We start from the raw sequence: 26,310 nt of genomic DNA, 5'->3' as shown, positions 1-26,310 counted from the left end.
AAGTTCTCTTAATTTTTTAATGATTACCAAACTTCCAACACATTATGTTTTACCTCTCCTCTGTACTAGTCAAATGTTTAGTGATTCATAAAGGACTTTTTCACGGTCTCAGAAGAGGTTGATATTTAAATAAAATCTTTGTGAAGTAAAAAAACAAAAACAAAAAAACACACCCTTTTTTTGTAAATTGTAAAATTCTTTGTGAAGTAAAAAATAAATTTTAAAAACCCTGATATTTACTTTTAAGATGGTATATCTTTGTCTATGAGTATCCTTCAAGTAGGACCAAACTGTGTTTTGATCTGACCTGTGTCCAGAGTGTGGCCACAATGTCTACATCTAGTATGTTGGTGTTTATTTGTTTCTGAACATGTATTCTGTTGACAGATCTTATATTTGCATATTTTACATGTTTATGTTTGGGCATATTATCGAACTAATGTGTGTCAGATTGTATTCTGTGGGTTTATTTCTGTAGATCTTAGTGATTAAGATCAAAGACTATTACTATTAATCTAGATTCAAATCTCGGTTCCAATCATCTTAAATGGGCTACATGACCTTATACAAGTCACTCAACTTTTCTGAGCCTCAGCTCATCTTTAAAATAGTAATTACGGGGCGCCTGGGTGGCGCAGTCGGTTAAGCGTCCGACTTCAGCCAGGTCATGATCTCGCGGTCCGTGAGTTCGAGCCCCGCGTCAGGCTCTGGGCTGATGGCTCAGAGCCTGGAGCCTGTTTCCGATTCTGTGTCTCCCTCTCTCTCTGCCCCTCGCCCGTTCATGCTCTGTCTCTCTCTGTCCCAAAAATAAATAAACGTTGAAAAAAAAAATTTAAAATAGTAATTACTTTGTAATATTATTGTGATGATAAAATGGAATAACACATACAGAGTGCCTGGGACGTAGTGAACATTTAATAAACAGTTATTCCTATGTAATCAATTTATTTCTCTCTGGAAGAACAATGGCATTATTTATTTATCCTTTTTATTCTTATACTTAATCATATAGTGTGCCACAGGTTTTTTTACTTTTATATTTATTTATTGGTTTATTAAATAATCATTGGATTATATAAGTTCCTTATGGGCAGGAAATCTGATTTCATGAAAAAGACCCCCAGTGCTGTGCATAGTGCCAGACACACAGCATGCCGGTATTTGGTGGAAAAAGCTCGATTATACCATATGAATTAACACAGGCGGAAAAATATGACTAATTTTAAGAGCTTGTGTTCAGGCCACTCTTAGTGTAAAGCAATTTAAGATATTGACATTAGTGCCCAGTTTAAGCCAACATGAGCAACTTTACTGCATATATATTGTTTTTGTTTAAAGGCATTAGGAAGCTGCTTAAACAGTGGTATGAACAGTGCCACTAGTACTTCTGAGAGAAGAGGTGAACTGAAGGTCTGCAGCTCTGCAGCTGGTGTTTTCCTGGGGGCATTTGTGTTCTGAGCATAGAACAAAAATGTTGGGAATCGATGCTTTGTTCAACCACAGGTCCACTCCTGGAGCACAAAGAAACCAGCAGGATTTTGGCAGTCTTACTATGCTAGATGTACAAAACTAAAAGCCTGAGAGGCCAAAATCCATTGAGACATGATGGGTGCAAAACCAAGCTAACTGTTCCCTCAAGACACTAGCAGAATGTGTGAAACAGTGCAGGATAAAAGGACAAAAAGCTAAGCAGAAAGTGTTTGAAAAGCAAAAGAGATTTTCTGCTGTCTTGCCTAAGAAGAATTATACATAGTACCCTTTGAGAGGGAAGGGCCTATAATCACACTAGTTCTCAGTTAAAAGCCCAAAGAGCTGAAATTAAGAACTTAAAACAACTGACCCTTGAACATGGGTTTGAGCCGTGTAGGTCCACTTATAATGCAAATTTTTTACAGTACTGTAAATATATTTTCTCTTCCTTATGATTTTTTTTTGTTTTCTTAGTTAAGTTTCAGGGGGGTCAAAAAAGTTATATATAGATTTCTGACTGTGTGAAGGGGGTGTGGTGCCTCTAACCCCCACATTGTTCAAGGATCAACCATAGTTTAACTTTTTATTTTAGAATATTTAGATATACAAAACAGTTGAAAGATAAAAGAGATCTTATACACAGGAACTTCACCCCTCACCCAGGTTGTCTTAATGTTAACATCTTATGTAACCACCATTCATTTTGCAAAACTAAGACATTAACATTGGTACAGTAATTATCTAAACTGAAATTTTATTTGCATTGCACCAGTTTTGCCAGTGATGCTCTTCTGTTCCAGGATCCAATACAGGATATCATGTTGCTTTTAGTCATTATTTCTCTATACTCTCTTCTAATCTGTGACAAGTTTCTGTCCTTCCTCGTTTCTCATGACCTTGACAGTTTGGAAGAGTACTGGTCAGGAATTTTGTAGGAAGTTTCTCAATTTGATTTTGTCTGATGTTTTTTCATGTTTAGGCCAGGGTTATGGGTTTTGAGGAACAACCCTTCACATTACCTGATATCAAGGAATACAGGATATCAGCATGAGTTAATGATTACTGATGTTAAACTCGATCACTTTGTAAAGGTGGTGTCTTCCAGATATCTCCAAGTTACACTTTCTTTCTATTTTAAAAACAAATCATTAAGTTTAGCCCACCCTCAAAGGAAGAGGAATTAAGCTCTACCTCCTGGAGGGGGCAGTATCCTCAATTATTATTTACAAATCTTCTGTAAGGAAGATGTGTCCATTTTCATCCTTGGTCATTCATTGTTTCGCTTATGTCAATATATACTCATGGATATTTATTTTATTCTTTGGGTCATAATCCAAATATTGGTATTTATTTTGTTGCTCAAATTATTCTGACAATGGCCACAGGGACTTAAGATTGGCTCCTGTGTTCTTCTTATATGCCCCTATTCTCCTCACTCACTCCCCTCAGCCTTTTCTTTTTTAAGCAATTCCTCACTTCCCATACTACAAGATGTTCCATCCTAATCTTGTGTTTTCCCTGCCCTAGCCCCAGAATCAGCTATTTCTCTAAGAGTCCTGATAACTTTTATTGAGTGTAGGTATTTAGAAACCAAGATCTGGAAGCTGGGTGTGCTCACTGCTATTGGATTGTCACTCCTTTTAGGCCCTTTTGGAGGGCAAAACTAGGAACCATGGATGTATATTAACCCAAATATACAATCAGCGCTGTATTTCTGAACCAATCTCTCTATATATATTAAAATAAATATGAATTAAACTGTTATTTTAGACAACAAATAACATCATGCAGTTCATTCCACCCCTCACCCACCTTGTTTCTTTGTCACTTATTTTCTGACACTGAAAAACCTGGCTGTCTTTATCTATGATATATTTACTTACTTGTCCAACTCTCATATATATATATGTAAAGTCTTTTCATAATTGCTAATCCAATACCCTGTATAAAACACACTTATCTAGTAAAATGGGGGTTAGCAAACTTCAACTCCCAGGCTAATTCTGACCCTTTGTCTGTTTTGGTAAGGCCTTAAGATAAAAGTAATTTTTACCTTTAAAAAATTTTTTTAAATGTAAATCCAAGTTAGTTAACATATAGTTGAATAATGGTTTCAGGAGAAGAATTTAGTGATTCATCACTTACATATAATACCTAATGCTCATCCCAACAAGTGCCCTCCTTAGTGCCCATTACCCATTTAGCCCATACCCCTACCCAACACCCCTCCAGCAACCTTCAGTTTGTTCTCTGTATTTAAGTCTCTTATGGTTTGCCTCCCTCTCTCTTTTTATCTTATTCTTCCTTCCCTTCCCCTATGTTCACCTTGTTTCTTAAATTCCACATGAATGAAATCATATGATATCTATCTTTCTCCAACTGACTTTTTTCACTTAACATAATACATTCTAGTTCCATCCAGGTTGTTGCAGATGGCAAGATTTCATTCTTTTTGATCACCGAGTAATAGGCCGTTGTATATATATACCAAATCTTCATCCACTCATCAGTTGATGGACATTTGGGCTCTTTGCATTATTTGACTATTATTAATAGTGCTGCTATAAACGTTGGGGTGCATGTGCCCCTTTGAATCAGCACTCCTGTATCCTTTGGACAAATTCCTAGTAGTGCAATTGCTAGATAACAGGGTAGTTCTAGTTAATTTTTTGAGGAACCTCCATACTATTCTCCAGAGTGGCTGCAGCAGTTTGCATTCCTACCAGCAGTGCAAAAAGTATTTCCTTTTCTCCACATCCCTGCCAATATCTATTGTTTCCTGAATTGTTCATTTTAGCCACGCTGACAGGTGTGAGGTGGTATCTCACTGTGATTTTGATTTGTATTTCCCTGATGATGAGTGATGTCAACACATTTTCATGTGTCTGTCTGCCATATGGATGTCTTCTTTGTCTGTTCATGTCTTCTGCCCATTGCTTCACTGGATTATTTGTTTTTTGGGTGTTGAGTTGGATTAAGTTCTTTATAGATTTTCAATATTAACTCTTTATCCAATGTCACTTGCAAATATTGTCTCCCATTCTGTTGGTTGCCTTTTAGTTGATTATTTCCTTCACTATGCAGAAGACTTCAATCTTGATGAAGTCCCAATAGTTAATGCTTGCTTTTGTTTCTCTTGCCTCTGGAGACATGTCTAATAAGAAGATGCTGTGGCCGAGGTCACAGAGGTTGTTGCCTGTTTTCCCCTCTAGGATTTTGATGGCTTCCTGTCTTAAATTTAGGTCTTTCATCCATTTTGAGTTTATTTTTGTGTATGGTATAAGAAAGTGGCCTAGGGGCGCCTGGGTGGCGCAGTCGGTTAAGCATCCGACTTCAGCCAGGTCACGATCTCACGGTCCGTGAGTTCGAGCCCTGCGTCAGGCTCTGGGCTGATGGCTCAGAGCCTGGAGCCTGTTTCCGATTCTGTGTCTCCCTCTCTCTCTGCCCCTCCCCCGTTCATGCTCTGTCTCTCTCTGTCCCAAAAATAAATAAACGTTGAAAAAAAAAATTAAAAAAAAAAAAAAAAAGAAAGTGGCCCAGGTTCATTCTTCTGCATGTTGCTGTCCAGTTTTCCTAACACCATTTACTAAATAGATTTTTTTTTCCCACTGGATATTCTTTCTTGCTTTGTCAAAGATTAGTTGGCCATACATTTATGGGTCCATTTCCGGGTTCTCTATTCTGTTCCATTCATCTATGTGTCTTTTCTTATGCCAGTACCATACTGTCTTGATGATTACAGCTTTGGAATACAGCTTGAAGTCTGGAATTGTGATGCCTCCAGCTTTGGTTTTCTTTTTCAACACTACGTTGGCTATTCAGGGTCTTTTCTGGTCCCATACAAATTTTAGAATTTTTGTGCTAGCTCTGTGAAGAATGCTGGTGCTATTTTTATAGAGATTACATTGAATGTGTAGATTGCTTTGGGTAGTATTGACATTTTAACAGTATTTGTTCTTCCAATCCGTAAGCATGGAATGTCTTTCCATTTCTTTATGTCTTCTTCAATTTCTTTCATAAGCTTTGTATAGTTTTGAGTACAGATCTTTTACCTCTTTGGTTAGGCTTATTCCTAGGTTTTTTTTTTTTAAAAAGGTTTTTTTAACGTTTATTTATTATTGAGAGACAGAAAGAGACAGAGCATGAGCATGGGAAGGGCAGAGAGAGGAGACACAGAATCTGAAGGAGGCTCCAGGCTCTGAGCTGTCAGCACAGAGCCCAACATGGGGCTCAAACCCAACAAACCCCAAGATCATGACCTGAGCCAAAGTCAGATGCTTAACCAACTGAGCCACCCAGGTGCCCCTCCTAGGTTATTTTATGTTTTTTTTTTTTTGGTGCAATTGTAAATGGGACCAATTCCTTGATTTCTCTTGCTGCTGCTTAATTACTGCTGTATATAAATGCAACCGATTTCTGTACACTGATTTTATATCCTGCAACTTTGCTGAATTCATGTATCAGTTCTAACAATTTTTGGTGTAGTCTTTTGGGTTTTCCATGTAGATTATCATGTTGTCTGGGAAGAGTGAAAGTTTGACTTCTTCCTGGCCAGTCTGTATGCCTTTTATTTCTTTTTGTTGTCTGATTGCTGAGGCCAGGACTTCCATAACTATGTGAACAACACTGGTGAGAGTAGACAACCCTGTCATGTTCCTGACCTTAGCAGGAAAGCTCTCAGTTTTTCCCCATTGAGGGTGATATTAGCTGTCAGTATTTTGTATATGGCCCTTATGATCTAGAGGTATATTCCTTCTATCCCTACTTTCTTAATTTTTACCTTTTTAAATGGGAGGGGGGAGAGGTTTCATGAATATCATATGAAATTCACATTTTAGTGCGCATCAATAGAGTTTTATTGAAATACAGACACATTCACCTGTTTACCTATTGCCTATGTGTGCTTTAGTGCTACAACAGCAGTACTGAGTCGTGTGACAGGGACCCTATGGTACCAAAAATATTTACTCTCTGGCTCTTTGCAGAAAATGTTTGCAAATCCCTGCAAAAGAATATAGTAATTAGTTCTTTTTATCTGTAGCCTCACAGCTTTTTTATTTAGCAAACTGAATTTAAGACTCTCCATGTTTTATGAATTTATAGCTCACTCTTTTTTATTGCTGAGTTATATTCCCCATTGAGTGACTGTACCATAGTTTGTTCATCATTTGCTTTTGAGGAGCATATAGATTGTTTCTAATTTGGGATAATTATGAATAAATTTTCTATAAACATTCACATACAGGTCTTTGTGTGAATGTAAGTTTTCAGTTAATTTGGGTAAATACTTTAAAGTAGGATTGCTAGGTCATATAAGTGTATTTAACCTTATACAAAACTGCCAAACTATCCTGTAGCTGTATCATTGGGCATTCCCACTAGCACTGAATGAGAATTCCTGTTGCTCCATATCCTTGACAGCATTTACATTTGGGTTTTTGCTTCAGTTTAACAATTCTAATAGATGGTAGTGGTATCTCACTGCAGTTTTAATTTGCATTTTAAGTAATGTTTAAAAAACTTATTTTGAGAGAAAGAGGGCACATTAGTGGGGAAAGGGCAGAGAGAGAGGGGGAGAATCCAAGCTGACAGTGCAGAGCCCAATTTGGGGCTCGATCCCATGAACTGTGAGATAATGACCAGAGATGAAACCAAAAGTCCAAAACATAACCTACTGAGCCACCCAGGCACCCTTTAATTTGTATTTCTATGACTATTGAGCATCTTTTCATATGTTTATTTAGTGAAATGTATGTTCAGATATATTGACCATTTTAAATTGAGTTCTTTATTTTCTTATCATGGAGTTTGAAGAAGATTTTTTTTTTTTAATTCTGGATGCAAGTCCTTAATCATAGATGTGATTTGAAAATATTTTCATCTAGACTGTGGCTTGTCATTCTATTCTCTTTTTTTTTTTTTTTTTAAATTTTTTTTTTTTCAACGTTTATTTTTATTTTTGGGACAGAGAGAGACAGAGCATGAATGGGGGAGGGGCAGAGAGAGAGGGAGACACAGAATCTGAAGCAGACTCCAGGCTCTGAGCTGTCAGCACAAAGCCCAATGCAAGGCTCAAATTCACAAACTGTGAGATCATGACCTGAGTTGAAGTCTAATGCTCAACCAACTGAGCCACCCAGGCGCCCCTGCTTTACAGTAAGTCTTAGAATTAGGTAGTGGGTCCTCCAATTTTGTTCTTCTTCAGAACTGTTTTTGGTTTTTCAATTTCCTTTGCCCTTCTATATACAATTTAGAATCAGCTTGTCAATTTCTATTAAAAAGTTTGATAGCGTTTTGATTATGATTGAACTGAATCCAGAGATCAAATTGGGGAAAACTGACATCTTCATTTTGAGTTCTCCAATCTGTGAACATGGGCTATATCTCCACTTAGTTCTATCTTCTTTGATTGCTGTCAACAGCATTATGTAGTTTTCAGAATGCAAACACTGAACATATTTTGTTAGAATTATACATAAACACTTGAATTTTAATGCTATTGTAAGTGGTATGGATTTTCTAATTTAAAATACCAATTATTCATTGCTGGTATATAGGGAAAAAATGGGCTTTCTTTCTATTTTGTGATCTTGCTAAACTTACTTTTTAATTCTGGGAGCTTTCCTGGAGATCCTGTGGAATTTCCTGCAAAACCATATCCTCTGCAAACATAAGGGTTTTTTTCTTACTTTCCAACCTATATCCATTTCATTTCCTTTTCCTTCCTGCATTGTCTAAGACTTCCATTATGATGTTAAATGAATGGTAAGAGAGGGCATCCTTGTTTCTGAATTTAGGGGAAAATATTCAGTCTTTCATCCATAAGCATAACATTAGTTGTAGGTTTTCAAAGATGCTCTTTATTAGGTTGAGGAAGTTCCCTTCTACCTCAACTTTACTGAGACTTTTTATCAAGAACAGAGCTGGATTTTGTTGGATACTTTTTCTGTGCTTATTGAAATGACATACAGAAGAAATAAGCTTTTTCTTATCTACCCTGTCAATAGGATGAATTTATATTGCATTTCTAGAATGAGACCACTTGATTATGATGTACTTTCATTTTTATATACTGCTAGATTTGATCTGCTAATACGTTGTTGAGGATATCTGCATATATGTTCATGAAGATTTTGGTCTATATTTTTCTTTTCTTATTATGTCATTGACACTAGGGTAAATGTTGACCTCATAAAATGACTTAGGAAGTTTTCCTCCTTCTACTTTCTGTCTCATAAGACTAGTATTATGTTTTCCTTAAAGGTTTGGTAGAATTCACCAGAGAAGCCACCTGGGCCTGGTGTTTTCTTTTATGTAAGACTCTTAACTTCAAATTCAATTTATTTAATAGATATATAACTATTGAGATTATCTATTTCTTCTTGAGTTAGTTTTGGTATTTTATGCCTCTCAAAAAATTCTTGAAAGTTAATGTCTTTAAAAAAGTTTCAAATAGTTTTAACATCAATGTAACCACAGAACACAGGATTACCAAACTAGAGGATGTTTCTTTTTTTAAAATTTTTTTTTAATGTTTGTTTATGTTTGAGAGACAGAGAGAGACAGAGTGTGAGCAGGTGAGGGGCAGAGAGAGAGGGAGACACAGAATCTGAAGCAGGCTCCAGGCTCCAAGCTGTCAGCACAGAGCCCGACACGGGGCTCGGACTCACGAACTGTGAGATCATGACATGAGCGAAGTCGGACATTTAACCAACTGAGCCACCCAGATGCCCCACTAGAGGACATTTCTAAAGAAAATATCAAACTAGAGAGAGAGAGAGGAAAAGAAAAAAGAATTAAAAATATAAAAATAAGCATAAGATATATATGAGATACAGTCTAAAAATCTTATATAACTGGGAGTCCAGAGGAACGGGAAACAGATAATGGGGCAGAAGCAATGTTGAAAGAAATAATGGCTACAGGTTTTCTAAAACTGATGAAAAATATCAACCTACAAATTTAGGAATCTCTGAAAACTTAACATAGATTAACCCAAGAATACCACATCTAGGTATATAATGGTAAAATTACTAAACACAAAGTGGAAGAGTGAATTTTAAATATAACGGGAGTAGGAGGAGAAATACCTACATTACTTCAAAAGCATAGGAGCTGACTTTTCAAGACATAAAAGAAGCCAGATGACGATGGAATAGCTTCTTTAAAATGACAAAGAGGGTTGCCTGGGTGGCTCAGTGGGTTTGGATCCTGGAGCCTGCTTTGGATTCTGTGTCTCCCTGTCTCTCTCTTTGCCTCTCCCCCACTCACGCTGTCTCTCTCTGAAAAATAAACGTTAAAAAAATAAATAAAAAAATAAAAGAGAAGAAAATAACTACCAACCTAGAGTTTTATATCCAGTAAAACCATCCCACATAAAAGTGAAAACAAGATGTTTTCAAACAAAATCAGAATTCACAGCCAGGAGAATGTCATGAAAGAAGTATTAAAGGACGCTCTTCAGGCAGAAGGAAAATGACTCTAGAATCCATATGGGAACATGGAATTGCAGGAAAGAATGAAGAATAATAGAACAGATAAATAAGTGATTAGTATGAATAAACATCATATAAACAAAATTAATGTCTTGTGTGTGTTATACATGTAGAATTAAAGTACAAAATTAAAATGCAAAAATATGAAAAAAAGGGGACGGGTTAAATGTTATTAGGCCCCAATACTGGTAGGGAGGTCAACAAAAAATAATTTGTCAAGTGTGCAAGCTGAAATCTCCAGAGCAGCCAATAATAGAAGAGTTAGAAAATGAATTAACAAGTTAATAAAAAGGAAAATAAGTTATAAAAATGCTTGCTAATTCCAACCAAAGACAATCAATCTACATAAAAATCCTAGATTTTAATTCTTCAAAAACAAAAACAAAACGTGCTACTCACAATATATACACTTTAAATACAATGATAAAAATAAAAAAATAAAAAAATATATACCATTCATAGACTAGCCAAAATAAAGCCATTCTAACTATACAAATATCAGATAAAACGTACTACCCTCAAGCAAGGAGATGAATAGGGGCATTCACAATAAAAGGCTCATATCACAGTCTGAAGTCTATATCCAACCAATGACACAGCTTCAAAATATATAAAATTAATAAAACTAGAAAGAAATGTGGAGGCTTAAACCTTTCTTGGGATTTGAGATCTATCTACCATGATACAGAAAAAATAATTTTAACCAGAACATACATTTAAATGTGAAAAAAAACCAAAAACCCATTAGAGGAAAACATAGGAGAAAGTCTCGAAGTACACAAAATTTCTAAAAATGCTGATCAACAAATTAAAAATAATGAAATAGATTCATTAGGATCAAGAATTTTTTTTCATCAAAGATGTCACTAAGAAAATAAAAAGATGAGGCATAGAGTGAGAAAAGACAAGAATTCATATCAAGGATCTATGTGGAACTCTGAACAAAAAACCAAAAGGAGACAATTCAGTACAAAAATTCACAAATAACCTGAACAAGCATTCACAAAAGAGAATATCCAATGGCCAATAAACATATACATTAGTCATCAGGAAATAGCAAATTAAAACCATTATATGATAAACTACCTCTTACCAAATGCCAAAAGGAAAACTCACATAAGCACGTACACACACACATCAATCAAGTAGCAGTGAGGATGTACAGCAAGTACAACTCTCACACACAGGTAGTTAAAATCACTTGAAAAATTCTTTTGACAGCACCTTCTAGGGCTGAGTGTACACATAGCCCATGACTGGGCAATTCCAAATAAGAATACATACTCAATACAATGATACCTTCATTGCATCATTATATTCTATATACGCATCAAGGTACACATACAATGCTTATAGCAGCTTTATAAGAGCCCAAACCAGAAACAACCCAAATGTCCATTAACAGAGGAATGAATAAATCAACAGTAGTAGCTTCATAAAATAAAATACTGTATAGCAGCAAAAGTGAAGAACTGTTTCTAAATATAACAAGATGTCTGTAGCGCACGATAGTCTGAATTGCAAAATCAAAGTGAAACAAGTCAGAGAAAAAAAGTACATACTGAAGGATGTCACTTATATAAAGATTAAAACACATAAGACTAATCTTGCCATTAGACCTTAGGATAATGTTTACCCTTGAAGTGGCAGCATCTGAGAGGAAATGCGAGAGAGAGGAAATGTCAGATTCCCAACATGACACTCATGATAAATGATTGTTTTTTAAACTGCTGAAACAAAAAAATCACAAAAAGAATGCACTGTAATTATTTCCCAGCTGCCCGTCATATATATATTTATTTGCCTTACCTCAGAAAATATTCTCATATTGATGGTCTCTAATATTAAACCCAGTAAACCTGACTGGCTCTTTTCCTCTTTCAAATAACATAAAAATCAGCTGGGAAGCTTCTTCAAAATAATTATTTCTCACCCCACCTCCCCTCATTCTACCATTTAGAATACAATCTATTTGCAAGAAATGGAATTGTTTTATACTGGGCCATAAAACAAGAGCCCCCATACTTGGAAGGCAATGAAATAATTATCATAAAGTCACTACTTACTACGAGATGTGATCAATAACACTGTTTAGAGTTCAGATGATGTCAAACATTTTGCACAATGACTCAGGTCAAGAGGAAGTTAGAGATGTTGCCTTTAGCAAAACCACTGACTTCCACCAAATGGAGGTTGTATCTTTTTTTCTTCTCTTTCAGTGATTAACTATTACAGGCTTAAGCATCTGGAGTGGTTCTCTTGCCCAATTAGAAAAGGCCTTCAAGAGGAAATTTTAGAAACTAACATATAAATGTCTTTGATGAGCCTGATGTGATTTCAAGACATTTTTTACCCGGTCATGGATCTCATCGCAGTTTGAAGGTGAACACCAATCAGAATGGAATCTGTAGGCATAAAAAACAAAGGTGACTTGTAGCCAGAGGGAGAGAAAGAAATCTGTCCAAATGCCAGACACCAAAAGTCATTGTTTTTTCTTATCCCGGTGTGATGACACAGAAAGATTTAAATAGCATATTTTCTTCTTTGACCAAAGATGAGAGGCAGATGTAAAATCAGGCACTGATTCTCGACGGAAATATTACACCTTCATAATATGTGCAATAAGCAGTAATAATAACGTTTGATGTGAATTAGGGAGAGCACACCTAAGTAGTTAATCATTTTAATGATTTCCATACGCAATTCTTTAGAGCTTTATCTCTAAATAAAGATACAGATTTTCAGATTAGAACAATAATTCCATGTATAGTGCCTTTAAAATTAGTTCTTATTTTTCAGTAATTTAATCACACTCTCTTAAATTATGTGGATAAAATGCCTTTATGTATACAGAGCAATAAAACTAATTTTATGAAACGAAACAAAATGTTCAAATAGATGAAAATATTATTTAGAATGCAATCATGCTCTTACTCCTTCAGAAGATAGGGGGGTATCAAAATTGAAGGATTCCCTCTCAGCACAGATATCAATCACTTCTCTAGTCTCTCCTATAAATGTGCTTTTTAAGTGAATATTGTAAAAGGAAAGGAAAATGAGACTTTTATGAAAATCTGAGTTTTGGAGTTAAAGAAGAAATAAAACAACCATTCCTCTTTCTTATTCCCGCTTAAACTCAAAACTGGCATTAGTATTCTGAAGTTACTTTATTTTATACAAGTAATAATGAAAATTTCCAGGTCCATCTGATTATAATTCATCTATACAAAGTGTTATTGATAATTCCTTCATAAAGGAATGGGTACTAAAATGCTACTAGATTGCTTACATCTTTGCCTTTTTTCCTCCTAGCTTATTCTTACAAAGTTACAATTTTATATATTTACACAAGGTATAAACTCTTTAGCAGGATAAATGTTTACATAACCTGTTTTAAAGAATGTAATCACTAATGGATGATCAACTATATCTAAATTTTCATCTCCCATATTTGTAAAAGGAAGTGTTATTGAAGCTACACAAATATATGGCCAACTTTGTTATATTTGCTACATATGCAACACATCTTGAAAATCTGAGATCCAAATGTGCAGTTCCAAGAGGGTGTCTTCAGTGTGCTATGAGAGGGTCCACTAGTCTGTGCTGTGGTATAAGAAATGATTGCCTAACAATCTTTAACTTCATTTACAAAATTCAAAACGGTAAGCATGATTAAAAAGAGTATCAGCTCCTTTTTAATTAAATTTGCTAGTATTTCTTAGTCTGTTTTTAGTAATAACTTTACAGCCTAATACAAATTATAAGTCATAATATTAATATTTATACTTTGAGGAGAAAACTGTTTCTGAAATGTAAGACTTATAATAAAGATTGAAACCATTTTATGTGTGTTAACTCTACTGAAGATATTTTTTAAATGGGCTTCAAGCAAAAGGCACCTTCACTATAAATAAAGAAATTTATTTGCTTACAGTCACTAATAAGAGTTTTATTTTTGGGAGAGAGAGAAACAGAGAGAGAACATACGGCACGCAGGGGATGGGCACAGAAAAAGGGAGAGAAAGAATCTCAAGCAGGCTCTGCACTGACAGCATAGAGCCCGACACAGGGCTTGATCCCACGAACTGTAAGATCATGACCTGAGCCAAAATGAAGAGTCAGACACTTAACTGACAGAGCTACCCAGGAGCCCCATTAATAGTTTTTGAAAGTCTGTTTATTCATATACATGATTTAGGAGTCAACACTTCACAGAAATCTTAAAGGAAAACTTATTTCATCTTAATATTTAACCCAGATAACTTCTTCAACGTTTATTTATTTTTGGGACAGAGAGAGACAGAGCATGAACGGGGGAGGGGCAGAGAGAGAGGGAGACACAGAATCGGAAGCAGGCTCCAGGCTCTGAGCCATCAGCCCAGAGCCCGACGCGGGGCTCGAACACACGGACCGCGAGATCGTGACCTGGCTGAAGTCGGACGCTTAGCCGACTGCGCCACCCAGGCGCCCCAACCCAGATAACTTCTATAGCTTTATGTTTTGTCATGCTCCCAATTTTGCCTGGGACATACAATCTATTTTTACGTCAGTTTAAATTGTTTATTGATTCTGTTGGATTTTATAAATGCCCTGTAAGTATATTGTTCAGTAATCTAAAAGAGCCATTATCAGAGAATGTCTTATATTTAAAGTGTGGTACTGGGGCACATGGGTGGCTCAGTCGGTTAAGCGTCGACTTCGGCTCAGGTCACCATCTCGCGGTCCGTGAGTTCGAGCCCTGCGTCGGGCTCTGGGCTGATGGCTCAGAGCCTGGAGCCTGCTTCCGATTCTGTGTCTCCCTCTCTCTCTGCCCCTCCCCCGTTCATGCTCTGTCTCTCTCTGTCTCAAAAATAAATAAACGTTAAAAAAAAAATTAAAACAAAAAAAAAGGTGTGGTACTGAGTGTGCTAAAAAGAACAAAATGTGTTTGTTCCTAGTAATATGTCTTAAAGACATTTTATTTTCCTTTATAACCAAATCTAAATCTTTTACAAAACATACACTCAAAGTAGAAGTGTTCCACCTTAGCAAAAGTAAAAAAGTTTATCTACCCTAAAGAGTACCCCAATAAAGTTTTATTACTTTACTTAGATGAATTTAAAACTGAATTGCTATTATATTATTTTAAAAGCACCTCAACCTTGCTCTAGTCATGTAGGTAATGTTTAATATTAGAACCACTCATTTCCTTCTAGCAAAGACCTTACTGCATCTACTACCAAGCATCAGAATAGATGTGTAAATGCCACTTGCTACTGGAAGCCATCACCTGCACTGGGATATGAAAAAGGGACAGTTGAGTTTAGCTGCCTTCAGTGAAGAATTTTTGAATACAGCCTCAGTGAAGAATTTGTCAACTTGGAAAAACTGACTTCAAAAGCCGGGATGAAATTAGACCTCAGGATACAATTACACAAGACTAAAATTTATATTGTACTACAGTGGTAGATAACTGGAGAGTTCTGCAAAATCTGTGAAAAAGCAGGAAAATAAAACAATATTCATAAAAACATTTCCAAGGAGATATAGATAAAAAATGTCTTGAAAACCTACAGAGATGGCAAAGAACCTAATGAACAAAACCACAAGTGCTTAATTCTGAAAGTCAGCAAAAAGAGAGTATCTGAACATCTGACCACTGGAGCAGATGTGGAAATTAAAGTCCCCTGGCAACTGTGACACAGGTTACCAGACTTCAGCAGAAAAATCTCTCTTCAAGACTTTCTCTGGAACTTTTAAAGCCTATAGAAACATAGGTACATATCTCTCTATATAAACATGGAGATATATCTTTTTATCTATCCATCTGTCTGTGAACTCGAGGATCCCACAGGCATCATTCCAAAGATTAGAGGCAACATTAAGCAAAATTCCCTATCTCAGGGTCTCCAGCAGACCTCCATACATCCATTTGAACGTTTATAGGGCTAATGGGGAAAGAAATCTATCTGTTTAGAATAGGGACTTTTTTTCTTTCAGAATAAGGATGTTTTAATACAGTTTCCAAACTGATACACTCTTGCTCAAACCATCAGTTTTGAGATGAACTTTTGACAGACTATACAGTTAGTGTAAATTTTATCAATTAATGTCTGGTGGTCATAATATGCTATACAAACTGGGTGTGCTACTTCAGATTTTTGACACCACCTAAAGATAGATTTCATTTCCATGTTGTTGATAGAATGTGTGGCTTTCAAATTTCTTTTCTTTTTTTTTTTAATATGAAATTCATTGTCAAACTGGTTTCCATACAACACCCAGTGCTGATCACAACAGTTGTCCTCCTCAATGCCCATCACCCATTTTCCCCTCCCACCCACCCCCATCAACCTTTAATTTATTCTCAGTTTTTGAGTCTCTTATAGTTTGCCTCCCTCCCTCTCTAACTTTTTTTTTTCTTCCCTTCCCCTCCCCCATGATCTTCTATTAAGTTGCAAGGACCATGAGGCATTCAAATTTCTATAAAAGTTTTAAACTACCTAGGGTAGGGTTGTTTTTTGTTTTTTTTTCAATTTATGACAACTGTTTTCTATGTTACTATTAGTTAGTGAGGCAATGAATTTCCAATTTGAATTCAACAACAACAAAAACAGATAAAGAGGAATTATTTCTTTCACATTCAAATTATAACAAGTATCTAACTTCAGTTGCCAAAGCTTTTTTAGAGGGAGGGCTGGAATTTTTACATGATTAAAATTCTCTTGGGGAGTTGGGGAGAGGTTATTTGAGGAAAATAAATACCATATACCAACAATATATAGCAGCATCATTATCACTAAAAGGAAAGTATAACATATGCTATTTTTATACATAAGCCATGCCTATAATGTTAAATCCCTATGGATCTATTGAAAATAAACCATCATGCACTATTTTTCACTTTTAAAAACCATAGTATTGAATTAGGGTTAAAGTGATCCTAATTAATAAACCCATTAATAGTTAATAACTCACTTCAAGAGGACTGGGCTCGGGAGAAATATCTAATGCTATGTAATATGTACTATAGTCTAAACAAAAACAAGTAAGCCTTTTAAAATCAAATTATACTTGTACAAATAATCAGTTCACATACATTATTTCTGCTTTCTCTTTTCTAATGATGGTTATTAAAAAAATCAGTACAGTAGGAAAGACTAAGTATTACCTTTCCCTGAGAGAAGCTCGATTAAGCACAGGACTTGGAGAATGCTTCGGCATTGTTGAGGGTGCTGAATGGACTAGTAGGGTCCTTGCTGAATTCTGGGGCTTGCTACATGACCTTGAGCTTAAATACTCATCACACCTTTCCAAGGAGTCATCGTAGTCTCTCCCATGGGGTGTCCTGATAACCTGTTTAAAAAATTATATTTATATACACATAATAAATGTGCTATACATTTATTACATACACACACACATATACACACCACCTTAGAACATTTATAAGAATTAAAAAAAAAAACCAAACACGTATAATGCCACAGCCATATATGAAGGTAAATTTTAGAATGTAGCAGTAATCATTACTACCGTAAGAATAAATATTAGGGGCACCTGGGTGGCTCAGTCAGTTAAGCGCCTGACTTCGACTCAGGTCATGATCTCACATCTCACGGTCAGTGAGTTCAAGTCCCGCATCAGGCTCTGTGACAGCTCAGAGCCTAGAGCCTGCTTCAGATTCTGTGTCTCCCTCTCTCTCTGCCCCTCCCCCACTCATGCTCTTTCTCGAAAATATATAAACATTAAAAAAAATATTAAATACATCTAGATTGTTCATTCCATGTCTAAAATTTACAATTATCAATTCCAAAGGCTTTTGAGTAGTGGTAGGGTACAGGTAGGGGTGTATATATAAAACCAAGGACAATACACAGAAATTAATGACAGCCTAGTTTAGCTATCAGGCCAATCAGAACAGAATTCTACCCTAATACTCATTCATTGATTCATTTGTTCTGAGGACAGACGAATGAATCAGGATAAAAACATTATATAACTACCTTTATATGAGGAACTTATATTCTAGTAAACTTTACATACTACTATGGAGAGGGAGTTTTAAACACACACCCTAAGATAAATAGGTAAAATACATAGTATGTTAAAGGATGGTGAATATCATAAGAAGAAAATAAAGCAGGAAAGGAGATAAGAGGTACTGATGGGTGGTGTGGGAGGGGTATATAGGGAAGGAGATGGAATTTTATTTTATTTCATTTCATTTCATTTTATTTTTTTATTTATTTGAGAGAGAGAGAGCATGAGAGAGAGCAGGGGAGGGACAGAAAAAGAGGGAAAGAGAGAATCCCAGCAGGTTCCACACTGCCAGTGCGGAGAACGAAAAAGGGCTCGATTTCATGAAATGAATGTGAGATCATGACCTGAGCCAAAATCAAGAATCAGACACTTAACCTATTGAGCCACCCAGGCATCCCAGGAGCTGCAATCTGAAATAAGATAATCAAGGGGGACCTCGCAGAGAAAGAGAATATCTTAGTAAAGACCTAAGGAGTAAAGGCCTGAAGATCTTACTAAAGACCACAAGACCTAAGTCATGGGGACATCTGTGGGAAGATCATTCCAGAAGGAGAGAAAAATAAACACAAAGATCCTGTGGGATGGGGTGGAAAGCATGCCTGATGTATTAGAAATAGCAAGGAAGGAGCAACTGGGTGGCTCAGGTAGTTAAGCATCCAACTTCGGCTCAGGTCATGATCTCACAATTCATGAGTTTGAGCCCCGTGTTGGGCTCTGTGCTGACAGCTCAGAGCCTGGAGCCTGGAGCCTGTCTTTGAATTCTATGTCTCCCTCTCTCTCTGTCCCTCCCCTGCTTGTACTGTCTCTCTCTCACTCAAAAAATAAATTAAAAAAAAAAAAAAACACTTAAAGAATTAAAAAAAAAAAAAAGAAATAGCAAGGAAACCAATAGGGCTGAACTAAATAGTAGGTAATGAGGTCAAAAAGGTAGTTTTAAGGATTTAGGATTCTATGCTGTAACTTTATTTTTTTTTAAATAAGATCTCACTGGCTACTTTGTTAAGAACTGTCTATAGAGTGGGCCAACGGCAGAGACAGGGAAATCAGCTAGGAAATGATTATAACAAAATATGGAAAAGGATGCTGGCTTGAATAAGAATGATATCAATGGAGGTGAAAAGTGATCAGATTGAAAAGGCATTTGAAAAATAGGGCCAACAGGATTCGCTAATGGACTGGATGTCAAAGATAACACCAGTTTTTTGGCCTAATCAACCAGAAGAATTGGGTTTATATGATTCAGTTACACCCTTCCAACTGGAAGGATAGAAGAGTAAATATTAGGAGCCTGTTTCTGCACATGTTGAGCTGCTTATACCTATTAATTTATTAATCACCCAACATATTAGAGTAGAATTCAGGAGAAGAGTCCAGGATAAAGATATAAATGGTATTTAAAGATAGGGCACTAGGTGATATCACCAAGGAAGTGAGCATAAGTAAAAAGAAGAATACATCTGAAGACAGAGCCCTGGGGAATACTCCACTACTGAAAGGCTGAGAAGATAGCAAGGAAACATCAGACTGAGGAGTGGGCAGGGAAGAAGGGGAAGAAACAGGAGAATGTGTGGTCAGTTGAAGAATGCATTTCAAGTAAGGGGAGTAACTAACTAAGTTAAATATGCTGATAAATCAAATTGGAAAAGACTGAGAATGGAACTTTGGATTTTAGCAATTGGAGAGTCATCAGTAACATCAACAAGAGTAGCACTGATGGAATGATGGGAGTGATAATCTGGAGTTGAGTTCAAGAGAGAATGAGAGAGAGAAATTGCACTCATTTAATAAATATTTAATCTCCAGTCATTATTTTAAGTGTTGGGACTACAACAGTGAACACAACTAAGTCCCTGCCTTTATGAGCAAATGTTCTAGCAGTACTATTTGGTAAATATTTGGCCTTTAAGAAAGATACCTTATCTTTCTCAGACTTCTTTCCCTCATATGTAGAGTTAATAATCACTATCTTATAGATTTTCCATAATTTAAAGTATGTTATAGAACATCTAGGTGTGTGAATTAGTTATACAATAAATATAAGTCATTTATTATTAAAACACCAGTCCAACACAACTTTTTGCTTCAACACTACCACAATTTTCACTGCTTTCCAGAATTAGAGCAACATATGGTGACTCAGCAATCAGCTAAGAGAACCAAGCTTTCATCCCAGAACCAAATAGCACATGGTTCAAACGGCTCAGTTACAATCCCAAATAACTGACCAAGAAATATATGATCTAGATTGAATAAAAATTGGAAATTATTTCAATGTTAGTTGTTCACATAAAGTAAAAGCACAGTGAATGTCAAAAACAAGATCAAAGATGTCCATAGTCAACAAATGTTAAGCATATATGTGAAGAGACTGATAGGAAAGAAAAAAAGTGCTGTAATGGTGTTTCTAGAATTCTATCCAAATATGAGTCTCTTGGCTTATGGTACAGATTATTTTCTCTTCATTAACTTCAATGCCAACTGAGTCATGTTGGTTAGCAGACCACTTCATTTTTCTTTTCCCTTTTTTTTTTTTTTACTAAATTTTCTCCCCAAACTAGTCAGCAATATTTTAAACACAGCCATGTTCCTCTATTTATAAGAATATTCACTGACAATCTCTTGCACCACATGTTAGCTAATACTCATATCTAGAAAGGTATAGGGGTTTGAACTTACAATCCAGATGAGATGGGGCATAAACACAAAGATAACTGACAAGATAACTTGCATCAAATACATCATAATGACAATACAGAAGGATATTCAAAGATTTTGGTCTAAATGGTGGAAGTCTCATGGAGAAGGTGGGACTAGAATCAAGGCCATTAGTAGAGAAAAGGAGAAAGGGCAGTCAGAATGGGGGAAAAGGCACAAGGAAAGAGGACCACAGACGACAATAACTTGGCTATCTCTATAGGAAACTAATAGGAGAGACAGTATCTTAGAGGTGGAAAGGAGCACATTGTAGAGAAACTTAAGTGCTGTAACTCAATACTATTCAACATTTTTTAAGCATATTCTATGTATCAAGTACTAAACAAGGGAGGAGACAACAATCACAAATAAATGTAACAGAAGACCTCAAAGAAGTTATAATCCATGAGGGCAGACATGAAAAAACAATGATAAAATGAGGAAGGAAATTAGAACTGAGTAGATATATAATAAGTGTGCCATGGGACCACAGCTAGGATATATTCTTTCCATGGAATTACAGCAAACATTTGTTTGGTAAAGTTTTATATCTGCATGGGGGACTAAAGGTATAATGAGGGAGTAAGTCTTGGATAAGAATCCATTTCAAACTTTCAATCTTAAGCCTTAGCTTAAGACATTTCCATAGCTCTTGTGAGTTTTCCATAGGTTACTTATTTACTTCAAAACTACATGGAATATTATCTCTTTGGCTCATTACAGAAGAGTTCCATCTCTTGGACAATTCTTCGAGAACACTGGCTTACAGTCCAAAGACCTGGGTTCAAATCCCTACCAATTATGTGACCCTGAGTGGGTCATTTCTTTCCAAGCTTTAGTTTCCTTATATACAAACTGGGGAAATAACCTTGCAGATTTGCCACAAAAATGTGGTAAAATTGTGAAAACACAAAGCAGAGGGCTTAGTTTATGAAGAATAATAGTTATTTCCTCTGTTTACAGTAATCTTCATATTTCAGCAAAAAGACTTTTTTTCTTTTTCTTTTTACATTTATGGAAATCTTTAAATGTCTGTTCTAAGATCTCCAGTATGTAACAATTCCAATATTACAAATGTTAAAATGTATTGAGATAAAAAATCTAGTATTTTTAAACCACTCTAAAACTGTTACAAGTAGAAAAGTTTCATACACAAAATTCATTGTAATTCCATATATGCAATTATACAAATGACACACTTCTCAAATTTGTGATATATAATGGTTTGGTTATACCATACTTATGAAATAAGATTCCTGAAAAGTTGTTTACATGATAAGCTGATAAGTCATATTTATGGCCATAAAATTTTATGGGAACTTCAAGGTCCAATTAATAGAAGGAATAATTAACTACTGAGTATAATGGGAAACAGGAAATCACTTATCCAACAAGTATCTGTTGAACTGACTTAATGCCTGGTATAAACACCACGCTCTAAAACTTCTTCTTTGTCATGGAGCATAAAATTTAAGAAACAAATACAAATAATTCTAATGGAATTAGCTGGGAAGTAGTTGAGACTAAGGATTGTAGGGGGAAAGTGCAGTATAGGTACTACTTTTAGGATGATAAGAAGAAAGTATGGTTCTCATTCAAAAGAGAGAGAAGCAATTTCTCAGTTTTGCCAAGAACATTCCTTAGTGAATCCTATTTCAAGTGAATAATCAATTCCTATCTTACCCAGTTTAAAAATCCATATGCAAGGGCGCCTGGGTGGCGCAGTCGGTTAAGCGTCCGACTTCAGCCAGGTCATGATCTCACGGTCTGTGAGTTCGAGCCCCGCGTCAGGCTCTGGGCTGATGGCTCGGAGCCTGGAGCCTGTTTCCGATTCTGTGTCTCCCTCTCTCTCTGCCCCTCCCCTGTTCATGCTCTGTCTCTCTCTGTCCCAAAAATAAATAAACGTTGAAAAAAAAATTTTTTAAAAAAAATCCATATGCTCAGCTATCTGGATTGGTTTTAGAAAGATATACTTTCTTTACACTGGAGAGAATTCAAGAAATTCCAAAATAATGCAATGAAAATCGTAAGTAATTCCTAAATAGATCAATCGTTGTGTGTATGTGTGTGTATGGAGGGTTCCCTTCTTAGACCACTGTTCTATGCATTTATATAAATAACTTGTTTAATCGCCACAACAACCTTATGAAATATTTTGATTCTGTCCACTTCACAGGAGAGGAAACTGAAGCAAAGTTAAATAGCTATTAAGTGAGGGGGTCTCAGGCTAGTGACACATGAGAGATCTACGGCAGATCTCTCAAGTGGAAAACTCCAGAGCCCAAGCCTCCCAGGATGCCTGAAAGGAAAGTCTCACAGAAGATGGTCTCACAATCTGGTTTACTAACAACCCAAACTACAGACCTCAGGAACAAACTGACAAACTGTTCTCAAAGAAGAAAGAAGGCATACCCAATTAATTTTATGATGTGATCATAATAATGCTACCAAACCACTCATGGAAAGTAGAAGGGGAATTACAGACCACCCTCACTAGAAACCATATGTGGGAAAAGTGTTAAATAAAATATTAACAAATTAAATTCAGTAATGTTAAAAATATATATATAACATGACCAAGTTGGGTTTATTCAAAGAATACAAAGATAGGTGAGCATTAGAAAATCTATTAATTCACTACGAAAAAAATCAGTATCAATCAATAGATGCTGAAAAAAATCCGTTTGATAATATTCAACATCCATTCATAATTAAAAAATATTCTTTGCAAACAAGAAATCTCAAAAGGAACTTAGTTAACTTGCAAAAGGATATTTAACAAAAATCTACTGCAAATAACATTCATAGGTGTGAAACCTCAGACATGATCCTATCTATCAAAGACAGGATCAAGACAAGAAAACACTGTATTAGGCTATGCGGCGGTAGCAAATTAAATTTGAAAATCAGTGGCTTAACATAATAAAGGTTCATTTTTCCCCGTGCTTTATGGTAACAGAGGTTAGCAAGAAAAATTACACTTCACAAAAACTGTCTAAGAACTGTTTTGATGAGACACACTGAGCAACTTATAGCTGTATGATCTAGAACGTGAGGCCTCATTGTCACTGAAACAAGAGAGGGTTCAGATGGAAGGGATCCACATAATTTTCATTCATAGCCCATCGGCTAGAGTAGGTCCTAAATAACTGCAAAAGGGCTTGAAAAGCTGGAAGAGGATATGAACAGCCAATAAGCAGTAACTGTCCCTGCCACGTCCCCTATCACCACTTTTATTCACACTGTACTGAAGATATTAGAAAGTTAAGACAAAGAAATATTTCGAATGGCATAAATAAAATTCATTTCGCAAATGATAGTTTCTTCTATTAAAAAATTCAAGAATATCTATGACAAAAATGTTATACAAAATCAGCTTCAAACCTATATATCAGTAAAACACAAAAAATGTAGTTTACATTACATTCCTATTTACAGTAGGAACCAAAACTATAAGGTTTCTAGGAATAAATCTAACTATGTGTAACAGATTAATGGAAAAGCATACATATCTTTACTGAGACACGTGAGAACTGAGACCACCTGCATTCACATGGCTTAAATATCAGATCTAAGAACTGAGACCCACCTACCTCAATGTGACTTTACCATGAGTTCAAGGAAATTCTTGCCCAAGAAAACAATGCTACAAACCAGTAAATACCATCATTTGCTTCAAGACGTTCCCATAAATCATTTACCTGAACAAACGGTCTGCTCAATCATCAATCAGCTCCCTTCTTGAAACAACAGATTCTTAATCTGGGCAAATAATTCCCTTCTCGGAAGAAAAGATCACTCAACTGGACAAATCCTTCCTTATCAAATCAAGTGTTTACTTATCAAGACTCGCTTTAAGAACCCAATCTTTGTGTTCATTAATCCCAAACTTTTATATCACAAACTTTGTCAATTAGATTCCCTCATTAAAAGCCCTACCTTAAAACACTGGAGCTCAGACCCCAAAACCCTATACATATCTGCCCCTAACCTTCTCCTTTCAGAGACACTACTCAGACTGTCCAAGTGGTGGCGCTACCTTAAAGCATTATGTCAGAAACTCAGCTCTGCTTGGTATCAACAGATTATTTAGTTATTCTGGTGGTTTTGGTGAGTTGGCAGTTGACAATCCTAACAGTCTACTAAGATATAAATAGACACCCACATGCTGCCACAGCTAAAACCTTCAACTTAGAAACTGTACTCTTCTGAGACTTCGTGAGCTTCCCTACTGTGAGTCTCTGCAGTAGTAAGGTGAATGAACTTTGGTGTTGAGTCTGGGCTCTGATTTCCTTTTGTTAAACTTCCCAAGTGCTTAGTTACTTCGTCTCCTAGGATGCAGAACCCTTTACTAATCTTGTCATTATATGATCGGATTGGAAAATTTGTATCCTGGTGGATGTCTGTCTTTTTATCAACAATACTAATATATCTCTATCTTTGTGACTTTTTGTTGTGAGTCTGTGAGAAGAAGATCATAGGAAAATGAAAAAATGTCGAGCTACCAAATCCATCCTCGAGTTAGGCCCATGGATGAACAGGCTCTGAAATTCTCATCACACCACAATCCTCATAATAAAAACTCTGCCGTGGGTCACTTGTCAAAGTATCATGAAAACTTCTTCAGTGTTTCTTTGTTCTCTCCATGGGAAAAAACTGCTGTAGAAGAGATTGCTTCCAAACCTTCCATCCTCCTAGAAGTGCAGACTTGTCAGGTCTCCCATTTGAGACAACCGCTAGGTTGGGGCACAAGACACAAAGCACGCAAGCAGCACACGGACCAACATTACCAGACTTGTATATTGGTTTCCATTTAGGTCCATGTCCCCTCCAAGTTAGATTCAAGCTTCTTACACCTATTCACACTATAATTTTAAGTCATACAGTTACTATTCTAAGCAACATAATTTCACCAATGTCTATGCAAAGAAATACCTCTGCTGTCAGGGCAGCAGGGTATTCACAAAGCTCACCTGGCATGATTCAGCACTGCTGCAGACTGAGAACTGCTCTTTACCCTCTAGTTTTCCCTTGTTCAAGTCAGGGCACCCAGGTCCCCAGCTATCCTGCTCCTGCTCTAACAAAGTAGATCAGAAATGGCATTCAGGTAGGGTGGGAATGTGAGATAGGGGAGAGATCATGCCAATTCACAGGTCACCGGATCATAAGAAGTCCTATCTACATCTGATGGACTGGCCTGTCCATCATCCCAAGATCCTGGCCTTCAAGCTACATTCAAGTGACTGCAGGGAACTCTGAGTGGTCTTTCTTGAGGAGGACATGATTATGTTCTATGTGAGGGAAGAAAGGTATGCAAAGATATTTGGGGGTCAGAGGGGTAGACTGTGCCAGATATGGTTAGCTGTCCACTAAAATTTGTGTCCCCTCTGATGAAGCATAAGATTAGTGGGAATTGGCTGCCTACCCAGGATCCCTACTTACTAGCCACTCTCCTCCCTGTGCTTCTAGATATGGCCACGTGACCAGTTCTTGTCAATGGAACATAAGAAGTGACTTAGAGCACTTCCAGGCTTTTAAGAAACAGATGCACTGGACTGTTAATGAGAAATAAAACTTACGCTGTGTTAAAACACTGTAATAGTAAAGTTTCAGAACATCTGGCATTACC

General features: G+C 36.3%; 1 protein-coding gene across 1 annotated transcript in view; it reads right to left on the bottom strand.

Annotated features, from left to right (window-relative positions):
- SPATA6 (spermatogenesis associated 6) overlaps positions 1 to 26,310 on the bottom strand; it is a 143,941-nt gene that overhangs the window by 31,251 nt on the left and 86,380 nt on the right. Inside the window, exons 10-11 of the mRNA XM_047085623.1 lie at positions 17,116 to 17,300; positions 12,319 to 12,370 (exon numbers count right to left, since the gene is read on the bottom strand). Coding sequence (XP_046941579.1) covers positions 12,319 to 12,370; positions 17,116 to 17,300 — 237 coding nt within the window. The remainder of the gene's footprint in view (positions 1 to 12,318; positions 12,371 to 17,115; positions 17,301 to 26,310) is intronic.

Source organism: Lynx rufus, unplaced genomic scaffold (assembly GCF_022079265.1).
Source record: "Lynx rufus isolate CCGP_SWC_20201006 ecotype Redwood Valley unplaced genomic scaffold, mLynRuf1.p SCAF_2, whole genome shotgun sequence".
NCBI classification, from domain to species: Eukaryota; Metazoa; Chordata; class Mammalia; order Carnivora; family Felidae; genus Lynx; species Lynx rufus.
This window is presented reverse-complemented; position numbering and strand designations above follow the sequence as displayed.